General features: G+C 45.5%; 1 protein-coding gene across 6 annotated transcripts in view; it reads right to left on the minus strand.

The window, feature by feature from the left end:
• The window catches only part of LOC310742912 (GTPase KRas), a 79,185-nt gene that overhangs the window by 33,870 nt on the left and 29,184 nt on the right, over nucleotides 1-16,131 (minus strand). For 3 of the 6 annotated variants that reach the window (XM_083572748.1, XM_083572751.1, XM_083572750.1), the window contains 3 exons: nucleotides 14,905-15,064; nucleotides 6,393-6,516; nucleotides 796-2,892 (listed from right to left, as the gene is read on the minus strand). In XM_083572748.1, coding sequence (XP_083428874.1) covers nucleotides 6,397-6,516; nucleotides 14,905-15,064 — 280 coding nt within the window. In that variant the 3' untranslated portion in view covers nucleotides 796-2,892; nucleotides 6,393-6,396. Of the gene's footprint in view, nucleotides 1-795; nucleotides 2,893-6,392; nucleotides 6,517-14,904; nucleotides 15,065-16,131 lie in introns of those variants that run through there. The other 3 variants (XM_083572749.1, XM_083572742.1, XM_083572743.1) reach the window with 2 other exon arrangements.

Consider the following 16,131-nt stretch of genomic DNA (forward strand, 5'->3'; position numbering starts at 1 on the left):
GGGAGTGTCTGGGTGTGTAAGCCACATGCCTTCCGTTCTATGACGGAAGAGGATCAGGACATGAATAAATTCTGCTTTTGAGAGGAAAAAACAAACTGTAGAAACACAGACTTTTTTATTTATTAATTACAACAGGAGCAGTGTTGTTTTGTGACAAACTTGACAGATTTCATATCGCTTCACAGCACATGCTGCTGATAAAAACATCTGTAAGGGTTTAAATGAACAGTGGTCATTCTTCAGGTGTGACTTAATGTTTCGAGGTCACAGGATTGAAATAAAGATGGGGGGTTCTCCCCCCCCCCAAAAAAAATGTCCATCACCTGGGTCACATTGCATATATTTTGCCTCAAATGAAAACAAAGCACAATGTACAAAACATGTATTTTTCTTATTTTTTTTTTAGTTTATACTATACAAAAATAGTTAAAATACATTCTAGGTAAACACATTGCATTTTAAGAAATAGTCCTAGTAGGAGATTTGGCACTCGAGAGAGAGAGAGAGAGACGAAGGGTGGGAAGGGGGCTTATTTTCAACATAAAAACACGACAGTGGAATTAAATTAAATTGTTAAGCAGGTTTGGGAACACTGTACAGCCTAAGGGCACAGCCCACCAAGTTACTGCTGTTCATTGATTCTGACATCTTCCAAAAGACAAGACAAAACGCTACTCTTGGCACCTCAACGCTTTTGTGAAATTCCCCCCTGTGTATATTCTATATGCACACACTTAGCCAAAAGGCAGAGATGGCTCATTTCAACAAATCAATCCAATTTGAATTTTCCCCCTCTTTTTTTTACATTTTCACTTTTAATAGAAAAAATAGTTAGATTTTTTAAGCGTGACCCACGGCAAACTGCCTTGGGGAAGTGAGGTTGGGAGGGGTGGGGAATAGAAACTTGCTTCTGTGAAAAGCCCGCAATCCTTACATTCATTCAAGTTGATTGGAAACGCTACAATAAACAGTGGCCCAAAGCAGAAATTATACATAAGGAAGGCTAAGGAGGTGTTATCAATATGGCAGTCAGCAGAACCAAAACCGTTTTGCAACAAAAGTGCGTTGGAAAACCAGGATCACTTGCGCCGATCAGTCCTTTTATCACAAACACGGCGGAAAATAAGTTGGAGATCTCCCCGCCCTATGTAAAAGGCAACAGGAGGTTGCCTTTTATACCACAGGGACAGGGAACCTGTCGCCATCCAGACATTGTATTCCCAACAACTCCCATCATCCTTGACCACTGGCCATTTTTCCCAGGACTGATGGGCATTTGAGTCCTGGGAGGCTGCAGGTTAAACCACTTCAGTTTTCTAACAAAGACCCAGGACCAGCTTCAGGCAAAGGGCTCCCATCACCTACACCTACACCTACACCCCAGCAACCGCAAGAGTCAGATGATGCTGGACTACAACTCCCATCATGCTGGCTGGAACTGGTCAGGGATGATGGGTTTCGGAGTCCAACAACATCTGAAGGGTACAATGTTGGCTACTCCTGGGGCCGTTGCCAACTCAGCCAGCTCTGGCATCCCACATCTGAAAGGGGCTTCTTCTCCTACCCCTTTCCCACAAGCACCATCTTTCCCTAAATGTTGGGTCCTGAGGAGCTCTTGATCCTTGCACCCCTAACACGGTACATTGGTCCACGCATTGGTGGAAGGTTTCCCAGCTCCTCTTGTGACAACTTGAGGTCCATTTTCCTCGCCTGCAGCAGGCCTCCCGTGGTCGTAAAAACCAGCTTGCTTCCTCTCAACTCTCTATATAGCGCAGAGGCCCTGATCCTACCGTGTCATGGTCCTCGCCTGCTCAGGAACGCCCTGTTCCTGTAAATCACCTGGGTCTAAAGTGCTGAATTTCAACAGGAACTCAAAACTTTACACAGGGCCTCTGTGGCTCAACCGCTACTGTCGGCCCTCTCAGCCCTCACCATGCTCTAGATACCGTATTTTTTGCTCTATAAGACTCGCTTTTTCCCTCCTAAAAAGTAAGGGGAAATGTGTGTGCGTCTTATGGAGCGAATGCAGACTGCGCAGCTATCCCAGAAGCCAGAACAGCAAGAGGGATTGCTGCTTTTGCTGCACAGCCATCCCTCTTGCTGTCCTGGCTTCTGAGATTCAGAATATTTTTTTTCTTGTTTTCCTCCTCCAAAAACTAGGTGCGTCTTATAGAGCGAAAAATACGGTGATTCAAATGAGATACCTGTTCCTCCTCCTCCTCCTCCAACCTATGTCCAAGGAGGAAATCCATGGGATGTAACAGGGAAGGGAGTGCCACCAGAAGCATCCTGTCTTCTCGTTCACCCCTCCTGCTCTTGGATGAAGGGACTCCCACCCCAACCCCGGGAAACAATTGCCCCAAGCAGAGGCAGTTCTACCTGTAAGGCAGTTCCTGCAAAAACAACAGCAACAGTCACAACTTCCTAAGAAAAGAAAGGAGGAGTAGGTGGGGGAATCAGAAGACATTAGCAAGTTTCGCATGCACCCAAATGCCACCAAATAAAATGTTCTCTGTTGTTCTTGATTGATCACAGGCATCGCGAGGTTCAAGAACCGAAACTCCAGGAATACTGGCACTTTAGGAACGCTTTCAACTGTCACTTAAAAGCAGGCATCCAGAAAAGGCATCTGATGGGTCCACAAAGCAGGGAGAGAGGGAAGGTGTGTGTTTTAAAGTAATGCTAGAAACGTGTGTGCTAATAATTTAGTGTAATGGTACAAAAATGAATCACGTTTACCGACGTACACCTTAAGGACGAAGGGTTAAGTTGCATTTACATAATTATACACTTTGTCTTCGACTTCTTTTTCTTCTTTTTGCCGTCTTTGCTCATCTTCTCTTTGTGTTTTCGGATTTCCCGGACTAATGTGTAGAAGGCATCGTCAACGCCCTGCAAAGAAATGTCAGACCTTTTAATACCAAATGACGCCTTTTCACTTGAATTGGCCGGGGTTTCGTTTAACTAATGAAAATGCTACGAGCAATTTCAATGAGGCCGTCATCTTTTTAATAGTCAAGAGAAATTGAACAATGGTTGTTACTTGTGCACTTTCATCATGTTTTCTGAAGAGCTGAGAGAGGATTTATTTTATTTTATTTTTGACAGATAGTGGCCTAGGTGTGGTTCTTGCTCAAAGGACTTGCTCCTCTTTGAGGATTCAATTAGCCAATATATCCCTTCTCACTCAGGACTAAGAAGTTTGAAGCATGGTTTCCAATTTTTGCAACTTTTAAGGATCTGTCTCTTGCTGTCCATATTTTCTACCGAATTTGGGACAATATAATTAAAAAAGTTCTATGATGTATCTAAATAATGAGTGAGAACATCACTCACACAAACTGCTACGTAGCTGGTACAAAATGTGCATAGAATGCATTTAAGCATATTGGTTTACCAGTTCTAACGATAAAATAATTATTTTGTATTGTTCTTATAGTATTTTATGTGCCCTGCTACTTGTATATATTGTTGTACACAACCTAGATAGTTGATATGAGCTGACAGCCTAAAAATATTTTTGTAAATAAAATAAATAGAAAGAAAACAAAACAGTTTCATCTCAAGAGTTTTGTCTTGTCTGTGTATTTTACATCAGGTTTCCCCTCTCTTATCCTAGGTACCTGATGCTCTCAATTGAAGTAATATTTCTGAGGCAAAACATTACCACTGGGTGTATATTATCGTACTATCAAAGATGGGTGCCACTGTCCTGGATTGTTTAATCCAAGATGGCGGGAGACCATTGTGTCCGTAAATGTAGTCTACTGCTGTGTGCAGAGATCATACTGCAGGCAGTTCAAATATCCACAAGGCAAAATCACTGGCGAAACACTGGTCTCAGGTCTTTTATAGGCAAAAATCACTTTTTTAAAAAAATACTGAAACAAATACTGTAACCAAAACAGCAATTCACTGCTGTTGGAAACATTACGGGAGGTCTGTATTTGAACTAAAAAGAAAGTTGTACAGCTGGAAATGACCCGAAGTACTAATTTTTGACAGTGAAATTGGGTCTTTTTTCCCAGAGAAATCTTACTAGTCCCATTGCACCCACATTATTATTATTATTATTCTATTCATCCAAAAGTCATAAGTACAAAGCAAGCAAGACCAAGAACACATCTGAGAGACAGAGAGCATGTTAAAAATAACACCAATGGAAGAAGCAAGCACACAAAGGAAGACTAAAGTTTTTCTTTTAAAAGGGAAACATACCTCAATTTAAGTCTCATCAGTCTATTCATTCTGCTGACATGTCAAACTGATTATGCCAGCAAGACCTCTCTATCATTCCCATGACATCATCTCATGTAAGGAAGCTCATTCTGTTCCCCAGATGTTACATTTCTGATGCTTCAACGGGGCATCATTTAAGGGCAGGAAACACTTTTTCACTGTCACATCAAATCTGCTCTCAGGCTAGCCAATCAGAAACCACCACCTAATGAAGTATCCTGCTCTGTTTGCATCAGAGAACGGGAACATGCTTGCATCAAGTTTGGTTTCGTATACGTCTTCTTCCTCATAAACAGCTCTATATTAACCATCTCATCTCAGGAGAGTGGCTAACTTGAGCCAACCTAGTTAGACCATCCGATGGCAGCTCTATTATATCGGACCGTCCCCAAAGTCCTCGTTTGTCACAGTCTTCAGTTTCAGTGTCATAGCTGTCAACGTTTCCTTTTTTAAAGGGAAATTCCCTTATTCCAAATAGGATTCCTTGCAAGAAAAGGGAAAAGTTGACAGCTATGTTCATGGTTGACCAGCGGTCCAGAACGCAAAGCGGGGTCCCATTGCCTTCCTGAGTGAGGTTGGCATTGCTCACCTTTCCAATGTCCCCACTGTGGAAGGACGTGTGGATCCAGAATTGGCCTCCACAGTCACTTCAGGACTCATTGTTAAAACCGTGTTTATGGAAGACAATCTTACTCGGCTACGAGTGATTGCCAAAGAAGAAGAAGAGCTCACCTTTCCAGGTAATAATGCCCCATTCAACATATCACAAAGACCACGCCTGTCTTCCTTGCATCTTATTAGCAGTTCATGGAACACAACCCTATGAAAGTTTACCTTCTGGGCAACATTTGGGGGCGAGGGGCACACACCCGTGGTGGGAGAGACCATAGGCACAAGTGGGCACGGCAAGAAATGTCAATTTCCCCTTTGTACACTAGTTTCTTAGGACGCGGGTGGCGCTGTGGGTTAAACCACAGACCCTAGAACTTGCCGATCAGAAGGTCGGCGGTTCGAATCCCCGCCAAGGGGTGAGCTCCCGTTGCTCGGTCCCTGCTCCTGCCAACCTAGCAGTTCGAAGGCACGTCAAAGTGCAAGTAGATAAATAGGTACCACTCTGGCAGGAAGGTAAACGGCGTTTCCAAGCGCTGCTCTGGTTTGCCAGAAGTGGCTTAGTCATGCTGGCCACATGACCCGGAAGCTGTACGCCGGCTCCCTCGGCCAATAACGCGAGATGAGCACCGCAACCCCAGAGTCAGCCACGACTGGACCTAATGGTCAGGGGTCCCTTTACCTTTACCTTACACTAGTTTCTACACACACACCTCCTAAAAAACAAGAGCTCATCATCGGAGATTAAGGATACATCCCACCAGACAAAACCACTCAAGGTGTGAAGCAAGGCTAGTTGAAATCCCCTTCTACTGCGTTCAGGAGAGGGGCACAACCTCCCGGGAGAACACTGCATGCGTAAGTGCTCTGGATTCGTTAGCAGAACTAATCAGCGAATATTCCTAAGTCTGAGCGGGTAAGCATGTGTTATCTGTTTTTGAGGGACAAACATCAAAAGTTGAGCGGTTTGTTCTTTGAACCCTGGATCGTATAAGTTGACCTTTGCCAGAATCACGGCAGGCGCATGGGCTTCGGCCCACAATTCTAAAGAAAGCAGCCGTTAACCGAGGCAACTGCGCACGGCTCGGCTTGTTCCGTTCTGCTAAGGGAAGAGAACGAGAGAAGGGCCTTTGGGGCCACGCAGAAATAGAAGGCATGGAGGCTGCCCACCCGATATGGCTGAGAGCAAAATCAAGTGTTGAAAATTCAAGGGGCAAGGAGTTTGAAGCCTTCTGTGAATTGGCTCCAAACAAAGTCTGTTTCTAAATTTCCTGGCCCACCAGAAAGGGGTTTCCAAAAGAGAAAGGCACATTCTCAATGCACCGTACAAGTTCATCCACAGCTGAAAGCACAGAGAAAAACCTTTATATTCTTAAAGGAGAGTGGCGACAGTAAAACAGATTGGCTGATACTTACAATCATTTTGAAATTACTGGAATCACCAAAGAGAAGTTTGCAAGTTAGATTTGATTCGTATTGGTGATCAGATTTTTTCCCCCCGCTGAACTTTTTTTCTTTTCTTCTTAAACAAGAACAAAACTTACCCTGTCACATTAAAAGGCATTTTTTAATTTTCACGCACCCAGGAGTCTTTTCTTCTGTGCTGATTTTTCTCAATCTGTACTGGCGGATCTCTCGCACCAATGTATAAAATGCATCCTCCACTCTCTGCATTGTAAAACACAACTCCTTTAAAGCCAGCTTTGGTTAACCAGGATGAAGAGGGTGGGGGCCCAGTCATCAGAAGAAAACTGGAAATTAGCAGCTACACTCCTAAGAAAAGCAGCGTGGGAGCAATATACCTAGCTACATGTGGGGTAAAGGCTTTAGGTACAATCCCATATTCATTATTTTTGATATCAAAATATACCAGTCCTTAAGGATCTAGATCAGGGTTTCCCAAACTTGGGTCTCCAGCTGTTTTTGGACTACAACTCCCATCATCCCTGACTTGCTAGGGATGATGGGAGTTGTAGTCCAAAAACAGCTGGAGACCCAAGTTTGGGAAACCCTGATCTAGACTAAGGGTGGCTAACCTGTCGCCTTCCAGATGTTGATGGACTTCAACTCCCAGCAACCTCAGCAAATCTGGCCAATGGTCAAGGATGATGGGAGTCCCAACAGTATCACAGGTTAGTCAGACCCTTTATTTGTCACGTTCACACCTGTTTAGATGTTAACACACTTGATTTCCTAAGATTTAGAGCTTCGCTTGTGTCCAGCATTCAGGGCAAATGGCAACAGAGCCTCCATTCTCAAAAACATTTTAGGAGCTGGATTTTAAAAATTTATTCCCTTCAGGAAACCCTTTCAATGTGACGTCATCTGCCAAGGAACCTGAGTCCTTTGCCAAAGATTCTGGGCAGGGATTTGAAGAACCACTTTGAGCCCGACGGCTAGATTCAAACTTCACCAGCCTTCTGGAGACAAAAATCCTGGTGATAGGCGAGGCCGAAAGGGGGGAAAGAAACACTACATATTTTCCACATACATTTTACACTGTTTGTAATGCTGTTTTCCCATTCGATTCCCTTGTAGGGAGATTGAGGTGCATAAAATGTAAGGGAAATACATACTGCCTTTAAAGATGAACCTAACAAATGACATCGCATGACTGGAAGTTTGCTTAAGCTGCACTCGCGAGTCGTTTGGATGGAAGGGGTTGGTGGGCCAAATTAAGTCAAATAAGGGCAATCACAAACAGTTAATCCAAGACACTGGCCAGGCTTGTTAGGCCTCACCCTGGCAATGTTTTGAATGCAGTGTGTGCACCCAGGAATGAACTCAGCACTGCCCTATGGCTGCGCATTGCAGAGGGAAAGATCAGTATCAAGAATGTTTGTCTGCCGCACCAAACAGCGAGGAACATCTGAGGCTCCCCAGAAAACCATCTGCGAGGTTCTGAGCTAAACATTCACATCCCCATCTTGCAATACGAGAAAGAAGAAGAAAAGCACAGGAAATTTTCCATAAGCACAAGCGCACCCATCCGATCCAACTGTTTTGATTGCCACGATTATTCGAGATGCTATTTCATTCACTTCCCAAAAGGGCCCAATACCTGGGAAGGTCTCCTCCCCAAAACCCCTGGGGCGGGAGAATGCGGGGAGGGTGGACAACAACTTTCATTGACTGTGTATCCACCCCCGCCCAGCTCATTTCAATGGAGGTCCCTCAGGAACCATTTCAAGGCAATTGGGCCCACCGCCTCCATCCCAATCACCGAGAGCAGGAGTTGCGATTTTGTTTCAGCAATGCAGACAAGATGGAGAAAGAGATCAACACCAAAGAAGGCAAAAGATTGACTAGAGAGGAGCCCATTCTGGGCAAAGCATTTCACCACAAAAAGAAGAAGCAAGGCTTGGGGGAAAGGGTTTTTAAAGAGCCAGCCACACAGGGGAAGCATTTGACTAAGTCGTTGAAACTTTGCCTGTCTCCCACAGGAAACACGGAAGTGGCAGTTCTGCTACAGGCGAGCATTGCAACATAGGAGAGGTTTTTCACACGGAAACACATACACAAAGGCATGCATGTGCTTCCCGACAACTTTATGGAGACTAGAAAGGGAGTACCCACAAGAGGAAGGGGCTTCCTCTAGAACAGGGTTTGCTCATCGGTGGCCCTCAGGATGCTGCTGCTGCTGCTCTGTAACTCCCGTCGCCATTGACAGGACTGGCTGTGCTGGCAGGAGCTGATCAGAGCTTGAGTCCAAAGAAAAACGCTGTAGCATTTGCCACTGGAACAGAGGAAAACGCTCCATGCTGAGTCAGGTCTATCAAGCTCTCAGTGTTGTCTGCACTTACTGGCAGCTGCTCTCCAGGGTTTCAGACAGAGGTCTCTCCCAGTCCTACCTGGAGATGCTGGGGATTGAACCTGGGACCAGTGATCGAAATTAGCCAGGTGCCAGGCGCATTTTGCACCTGGCTATCGGCCACTTGCGACCAAGTGAAGATGCCTGGGCAGCAAGATGGCACCTGACATCTCTGCCACCTGGAGATGCATGCCTGGGGATCCATGGATCTGGGCTGTTTTAACACACTAACACCCCATCCTGTAGAATTCTATCTGTTATATTTTATCTGCACAATCGGGATGAATTTCAGGAACCAAAACGCTTTGCTGTAGCTTGTCTTCACTTACCCCACCCCACTGCCCTGCTCACAGTTGTGAAGAATATTCTTACATTATGAATGGTCGGTGTATCACCATTAAGAAAAACAGTAAAGTGCTCAGAGTTCTTAACTGAGCTGAAGGATGTCATCTGAACTAACCAGATGTTTAACACAGTCCATCGTATGAAAAATAAGATTTTAGAGCCGTCTTGTCCAAAAATGGCGACTAGACATTCCATTTTGGCAACTGCAACCTCGATGTAAGGAGCCATTTGGTGCCTAGCTTATATATCTATAACACTGTCTGGGACCGTTTGCATGCTCTAACAGATTCTCCAGCATTGAGCTATATTGCTCCACCCTCTTTCCTACAGCCATGTCCCTGCAGTCCCAGATCCAGCACAAACTCCTCTTCGCAGCTTCCTATGGCCTCATTCTGCAGCCATGTTTTTCCCTTCTCGATCTGCTCCCACATCTAGATATTTTGTGTTTGTAGCTTTTTACTCCTCCAGCTGCATCACCCTCAGCCACCCAAAAGTCTCCTGCTCCATTGAGTGACCACCTTTCTCTCTTACTACCCCCCAAAAAACACCTTTCCCATGCCTTTCTCTCTTACATCAAATCCCTCCTCAGCACACACAAAGAGCAGTAAGCCACAATTTTTTTAAAAAGCAACCATGCTACTGAAGAAAGAGAAAATAAATATAGGAGGAGCCATAGCTCAGGGTGATGTTACCCATCTCTGCTCTACTGGAAAACTATATTCCCACCCACCCCACAAACAAAAATTCTACCAGATCCCTCAAACGAACACTAGTTTTCAAAGGAAGGGGAAAAAAAGAAATTGTCACTGTAATTTCCCATTCTCTCCACACGAGGGGGGACCACACAGTAAAGCTCATCCAAGCTGCATACACAACCATACAGTGGTACCTCGCAAGACGAAATTAATTCGTTCCGCGAGTCTTTTCGTCTTGCGATGTTTTTCGTCTTGCGAAGCACGGTCCGTCGCAACTGCGCCTCTTCAAGCGGCTTTAAGAAAAAAGCGAACAAACTCGCAAGACGCTTTCGTCTTGCGAAGCAAGCCCATAGGGAAAATCATCTTGCGAAGCAACGCAAAAAACGAAAAACCCTTTCGTCTTGCGCGTTTTTCGTCTTGCGAGGCATTCGTCTTGTGAGGCACCACTGTACATTTAAAGCAAACTGTTTCACCCAAAGAATTCTGGGAACTGTCTCTCACAGAGCCACAACTCCCAGAACTCACAACGAATTACTGTTTCTAATGGAACCCCCAGATGCAGTTAAAAGTTGGGGGGGTTTATGCCCCAAAAGTATGGGGCTAGAGGGGGTGCAGAACCTCACGGCCTGCACTTTATTGCTTAGCTACAGAAAAGCTGACAGGCGGAGTCTGTTACCGTATTTTTCGCTCTATAGGACGCACTTTTTCCCCTCCAAAAATGAAGGGGAAATGTGTGTGCGTCCTATAGGGCGAATGCAGGCTTTCGCTGAAGCCTGCAGAGTGAGAGGGGAGACCCCGCCGCCAGCCCCGCAAGCTCCGGGGACAGTGGGGAGGCGCAGCGCGTCTCCCCGCTGTCCCCGGACCTGGTCTGAAGGCGGGCGGCAGGGAGAAGAGCGCTTCTCCCCACTGCCTGCCCCGCAAGCTCCGGGGACAGCTGGGAGGCGCAGCGCGTCTCCCCGCTGTCCCTGGACCTGGTCTGAGGGCACGCGGCAGGGAGAAGAGCGCTTCTCCCCGCTGCCTGCCTCGCAAGCTCCGGGGACAGTGGGGAGGCGCAGCGCGTCTCCCCGCTGTCCCCGGACCTGGTCTGAAGGCGGGCGGCAGGGAGAAGAGCGCTTCTCCCCGCTGCCGGCACCACAAGCGCCTGGGGGGGAAATAAAATTTTTTCCCTTTATTTCCCCCCAAAAAAACTTGATGCGTCCTATGGGCCGGTGCGTCCTATGGAGCGAAAAATACGGTATGTGCGTCAGAGCACATTAGACGTTTGTTATAGTCGTTAGACTGGTCATGTTGTACGGATGCCTGATTATCGTCTTCCAAAGCAACTACTCTATTCCGAACTTAAAAATGGAAAACGTAATGCTGGTGGTCAACGAAAGAGGTTTAAAGACTCTCTCAAGGCAAACCTAAAAAATTGTGGTATAAACACTGACAACTGGGAAATGCTGGCCTGCAAGCGCTCCAATTGGAGAACAGCCTTTACCAAAGGTGTCATGGACTTTGAAGACGCTTGAACTCAGGACGAAAGGGAGAAACGTGCTAAGAGGAAGACACGCTTGGCAAACCCTCACCGTGATCAACTCCTGCCCGGAAACCACAGTCCCCACTGTGGAAGGATGTGTGGATCCAGAACTGGCCTCCACAGTCACCTACGGACTCATTGTTAAAACCGTGTTTATGGAAGACAATCTTACTCGGCTACGAGTGATCGCCAAAGAAGAAGAGACGTTTGTTATAGCCAGCCGTGTAACTGAGATCGCTGGTATGTTTTTTTAGAACAGATTGGAAAAATTCAGGAATGGTGTTATCAGTGTGCTTATGGCAGCATTCCCAGCATATGATATGTCCTCTTAAGAGTACAGGTATTTCTAAATGCTAGAAAGTGGGAGAGATGATGGGTAAATGGCTAGATCCTGAGTTCTTGGAAAACACCAGTGGAGATGGAGATACTAGGTTCCTTGGGTTTTTACTCTAACCCATAGTAATTAGCAGGGACGTGGGTGGTGCTGTGGGTTAAACCACAGAGCCTAGGGCTTGCCGATCAGAAGGTCGGCGGTTTGAATCCCTGCGACGGGGTGAGCTCCCATTGCTCGGTCCCTGCTCCTGCCCACCTAGCAGTTCAAAAGCACGTCAAAGTGCAAGTAGATAAATAGCTACCGCTCTGGCGGGAAGGTAAATGGTGTTTCCGTGCACTGCTCTGATTCGCCAGAAGCGGCTTAGTCATGCTGGCCACATGACCCGGAAGCTGTACGCCGGCTCCCTCAGCCAGTAAAGCGAGATGAGCGCTACAACCTGAGTCGTCCGCGGCTGGACCTAACGGTCAGGGGTCCCTTTACCTTTTTATAGTAATTAGCCTGCCCCTTGCCACTAAGTGTGCCACACGTTCGGGATGGGATAAAATGCCTTTCAAAGGGTACAGGAACTAATTTATGACATAGGTCCTAAGCCATATGAGCAGAATCATTCACGCCACACATTTAAAGGAATTTTATACCATTTTAGCAGTCGTGGCTTGCTCCAGAGCATCTGGCGAACTGTAGTCTACCCCTCACAGGGTTACAATCCCCTGCACACTTAGCAAACCACAGTTCCCAGGATTCTTTGTGGAACACAGTGTGCTTGAAATGGACGGTGGGGATGTGATCTTAGGAGCACTGCAGAAAATTTTAAGTGGCGGCTTGTAGTTGCCCCCTGCCAACCACAGAAGGAGGGGGTGGGCACAAGGCAGGCTTCAGTGTTGGCGAGTGCCCATCAGGGCCATGGCAGGTGTCCAAGGATGCCAGGTAAATATGTTTAGTCCCAAACAGCAAAAGCAACTTCACCTATTTAGAACCGGGTCAACCAACTATGATTTGGGGTATAATACATTGATGCAGCTCTTTAAAAAGGCCTGAAGGAAATGAATCAAGGGTGAAGTGGAAATCACAGGCTCTTAGAAGAGCAAGCAAGTCGATTGTAATGCAGAGCAAAATCAACAGAACTTTTTATTTTAAAAGCAAGCAGAGATTTAAGCCCAGCAACTTCGCAACGATTAGAAAACAAAAAAAAAAAACAAAAAAAACAGATGATGCACACAGGCTAGGTAACCATAGCCATACAAAATATATCCAGGGCTGTATTCTGCACTGCCAACAGGACTCAAAAGCTATGCGCGCAAAGGAAGGAAGCGCACAGGTCAAATTTTAGATTGTAAGCTCCTTGAGGCAGTGACTTGTGCTCTTGTTTTTCTGCAGGAAGTCATGTGCACATCCATAGCACTATAATTTGCTTTCAAAGTGTATTCAAGTATGAGTTTTATTTACCAAAGCCCAGGGGAAAGAAGGCAACCCAAAGATGTCCCTTTGGGTCTCTTCCGATTCTGCAATTATTTGATGCTAAGAGGAGAAGGCAAGAAGCAAAGAAGGGGCTTCCTGAGCTGGAGCCTCATGCGGTCTCCTGGGCAAGTGGGTCTCCTGGGCAAAGGGAAGATGCCCTCAACCATCCCTTCATCTTTCCCCACTAAAGGAAGGAGGAAAGCACTTGGGAGGCAGGAGAATTGTCTGCACACATTGGAAACTCTGGCAGAAGTCAGAGCAGATACTGCTATCCTTCTCTCCTCCCTCCCCTGCTTTTTACAGGTGTTTTCTCTCGCAAGTAGCAGCATCTAAAGTGACACACTGCATGCTGTTCTTGGATTCCAACCTGGAACCAAGGGGGTGCAGAAGGAAGGAGGGACTTGCTATGTGAAGAAATCCAGCTAGGTTCATCTCTGGATCACGAGCATGCAGCTGCGTGAATCACAGAAGCCCCTGTTCCGTTCAGTAAAAACACCGCCCGTGGGTTCCCTTCTCCAGCAGTTTCCAAAAAAAACCCCCATGAAGATTAGATGCCGCCTGTTCTCACGCTTCCAGTTCTGTACTTGCATTTTGCATTTTGTGATGTGTGTACACACAGCCTTGGACACATGCCAAACATACAGCGGATTTCTGAACATCTAGTTTCGGTGAAAAGGAATACAGGGGGAAAGGGATTTCTGCATTAAGGACAGGCAATTACTGAGTTGAGAGGATGTGAAAACCATTTAAAAATGGACACAAAGCAGCGTTTGCTACTATTCTCTAGTCCTTATTTCGATTTTTACCTTCGATACCTTATGAACATTAAGAGATCCCACACAGGCAGTTTGCAATTCCAGTATTACTCAGCATGTTCTTATGCGTGTTCAGGGAAACTGTTAATCGGGGCACTTACTGTCCCCTGACAATCCACTGTCTCTACAGCTGGAGAGAAACGTTCAGATAACTCTTGCCGTTATGAAAACGACTAAAAATAACTCAGACAAGGCTTCAGCTGCAACATCCTGCCACTTAGAATGCACCAGATGTTCCTACGAATTCACGCCAGACAAATTATTTCAGCATCTTAAAGGGATCACAAGGGTTGCAGAGTCAGACCTCTGAACCCAATGCCTTTCCGAATTTGAAGACAAGGCTACCAGGCAAGTGCTGCTCTGGGACTTATTTAGCGCAATAAAAGAAAGATATATGCTTGGAGAAGTTAAACTGCATGCTTGTATATGGAATCTTGCCCTGGATTCTGTTCTTGGTCTCAGGATTCAGGTGATGTGAGTCTGAGGTGGTAAAATCCAGACACAGAGGCATCATCATGTCTATTTCCCATAAGGAATTTGTGCGAAGTTCACCACCACCATCCCGTGTAACCTCCAGGGTGGTTTTTTCTTTATTATTTTTTTTAAAGTGGAAGCCACATAGAACACACACACAGATTTTGAAGTTTTAATTTTAAAGCAGCAGCATGCCACTTTAGCCAATAATGGATTCCCCCAGAGACTCTTGGGAACTGTAGTTTATACCTGACAGAGCTACAGTTCCTTGCACCAGAAACAAACTACAGTTTCCCAGGATTCTCTGGGGGAATCCATGACCGGCTAAAGTGGTGCGATACTGCTTTAAGCGTAGGCTGCAGGTGGGACCTCAGATATACAAACTGGCTCTCAAGAGTCAAATAAAATGGAACGTCACTCTGCCTGCTTTCTTGAATCTCAGCTATCTTGGGGAGAGACCATATTGAGAGAGAGAGATGCAGGATCTCCCAGGAACATGGACTCGCGGGTACTAGGAATCCTGCTCTTTATTCGAACAGAAAACTCTGTTCTCAACCGGGGACGATTGTTCTTACACACAAGACAACACACACACACAATGTTACCTGTCTCGTTTTCGCAGAGGTTTCGATGAAAGGAATTCCGTAACTTCTAGCTAAGTCCTGAGCTTGTTTTGTGTCTACGGTTCTCGAAGGCAAGTCACATTTGTTTCCTACTAGCACCATGGGGACATCTTCAGAATCTTTCACTCTTTTTATTTGTTCCCTGTGGAGGAGCGGGGTGGGGGAATAAGAGAAGAGTGAGAGATCACTTTAGAGCAAAGTAATATTTGTGGAGTTGCCACGGTTACTTCTTTGAAGGGAGAGATTTTAAAAAGAAAAAGAAGCAAGTTGTTTAAATCCATCTGTTTTGTTTACTACCAAGGTTTTCATCTGCATTCAGCCCATCTCCAGGGCTGATTTATTTTATTTCTACACTGCTAACTCACATACAAAATCATCCACAAACGGTTACATACAGCAAATATAAAATGTCAAGTTTACATGAGAAAATATATTAAGTGCAGAAAATGTCATAAGTAACTGCCCGGTCACAATATTCATCCAAGTGCAAAGGCCCGTCGCCTGAAGAAAGGCTTCAAAAGATACAAAAAAAAATAGAAGGATGCTTGGTGGGTTCCCATTCGCAGGACGTTCCACGTTGCTGGACTGTCCACACTAAACGCTATATTTCTCACAGCTACCAAGCAGCCTTATTTACACAGCGGGCAGTAAACAGCATTCGCCCAACAGAACTTGGTGATCGAGCAGAGATTGTAGTATCGTAGAGCTGGAAGGGACGCCGAGGGTTGTTTAGTGTAATTATTATTCATTTATTGAATTTCTATACTTCAAATAAAGATAAAAGTCTTTACGTGTCCTTAGAGCAACCTTTCTCAACCTGTGGGTCCCCAGATGTTGTTGAACTACAACTCCCATCACCCTTAGCTAGCAAGGCCAGAGCTCAGGGATGATGGGAGTTGTAGTCCAACAACATCTGGGGACCCACAGGTTGAGAGCCGCTGCCTTAGAACCTATTATTTTTGATGTGTTTAGAAGTTTCAGGTGTTTCAACAATTATACAGTGAAGGCAAAAAGAAAGGGACTAGGTAGACTGATTGAGGCAGACACAAGCTCAGTTCAGAGTTGTGTGTAGAAGCTCAAGATGTTAACCTGACTGGAGGTGGTTGAGAGGCAAATTTATTGAATTTCTATACCGACTATACTGGACGGTTCACAGAATAAAATAAAATAAAAATATAAAACCACAACGTAAATAATCAAAATAAAAAC

The sequence above is a fragment of the Podarcis filfolensis genome (genome assembly GCF_964270895.1).
Source record: "Podarcis filfolensis genome assembly, chromosome: 10".
Taxonomy (NCBI): Eukaryota; Metazoa; Chordata; class Lepidosauria; order Squamata; family Lacertidae; genus Podarcis; species Podarcis filfolensis.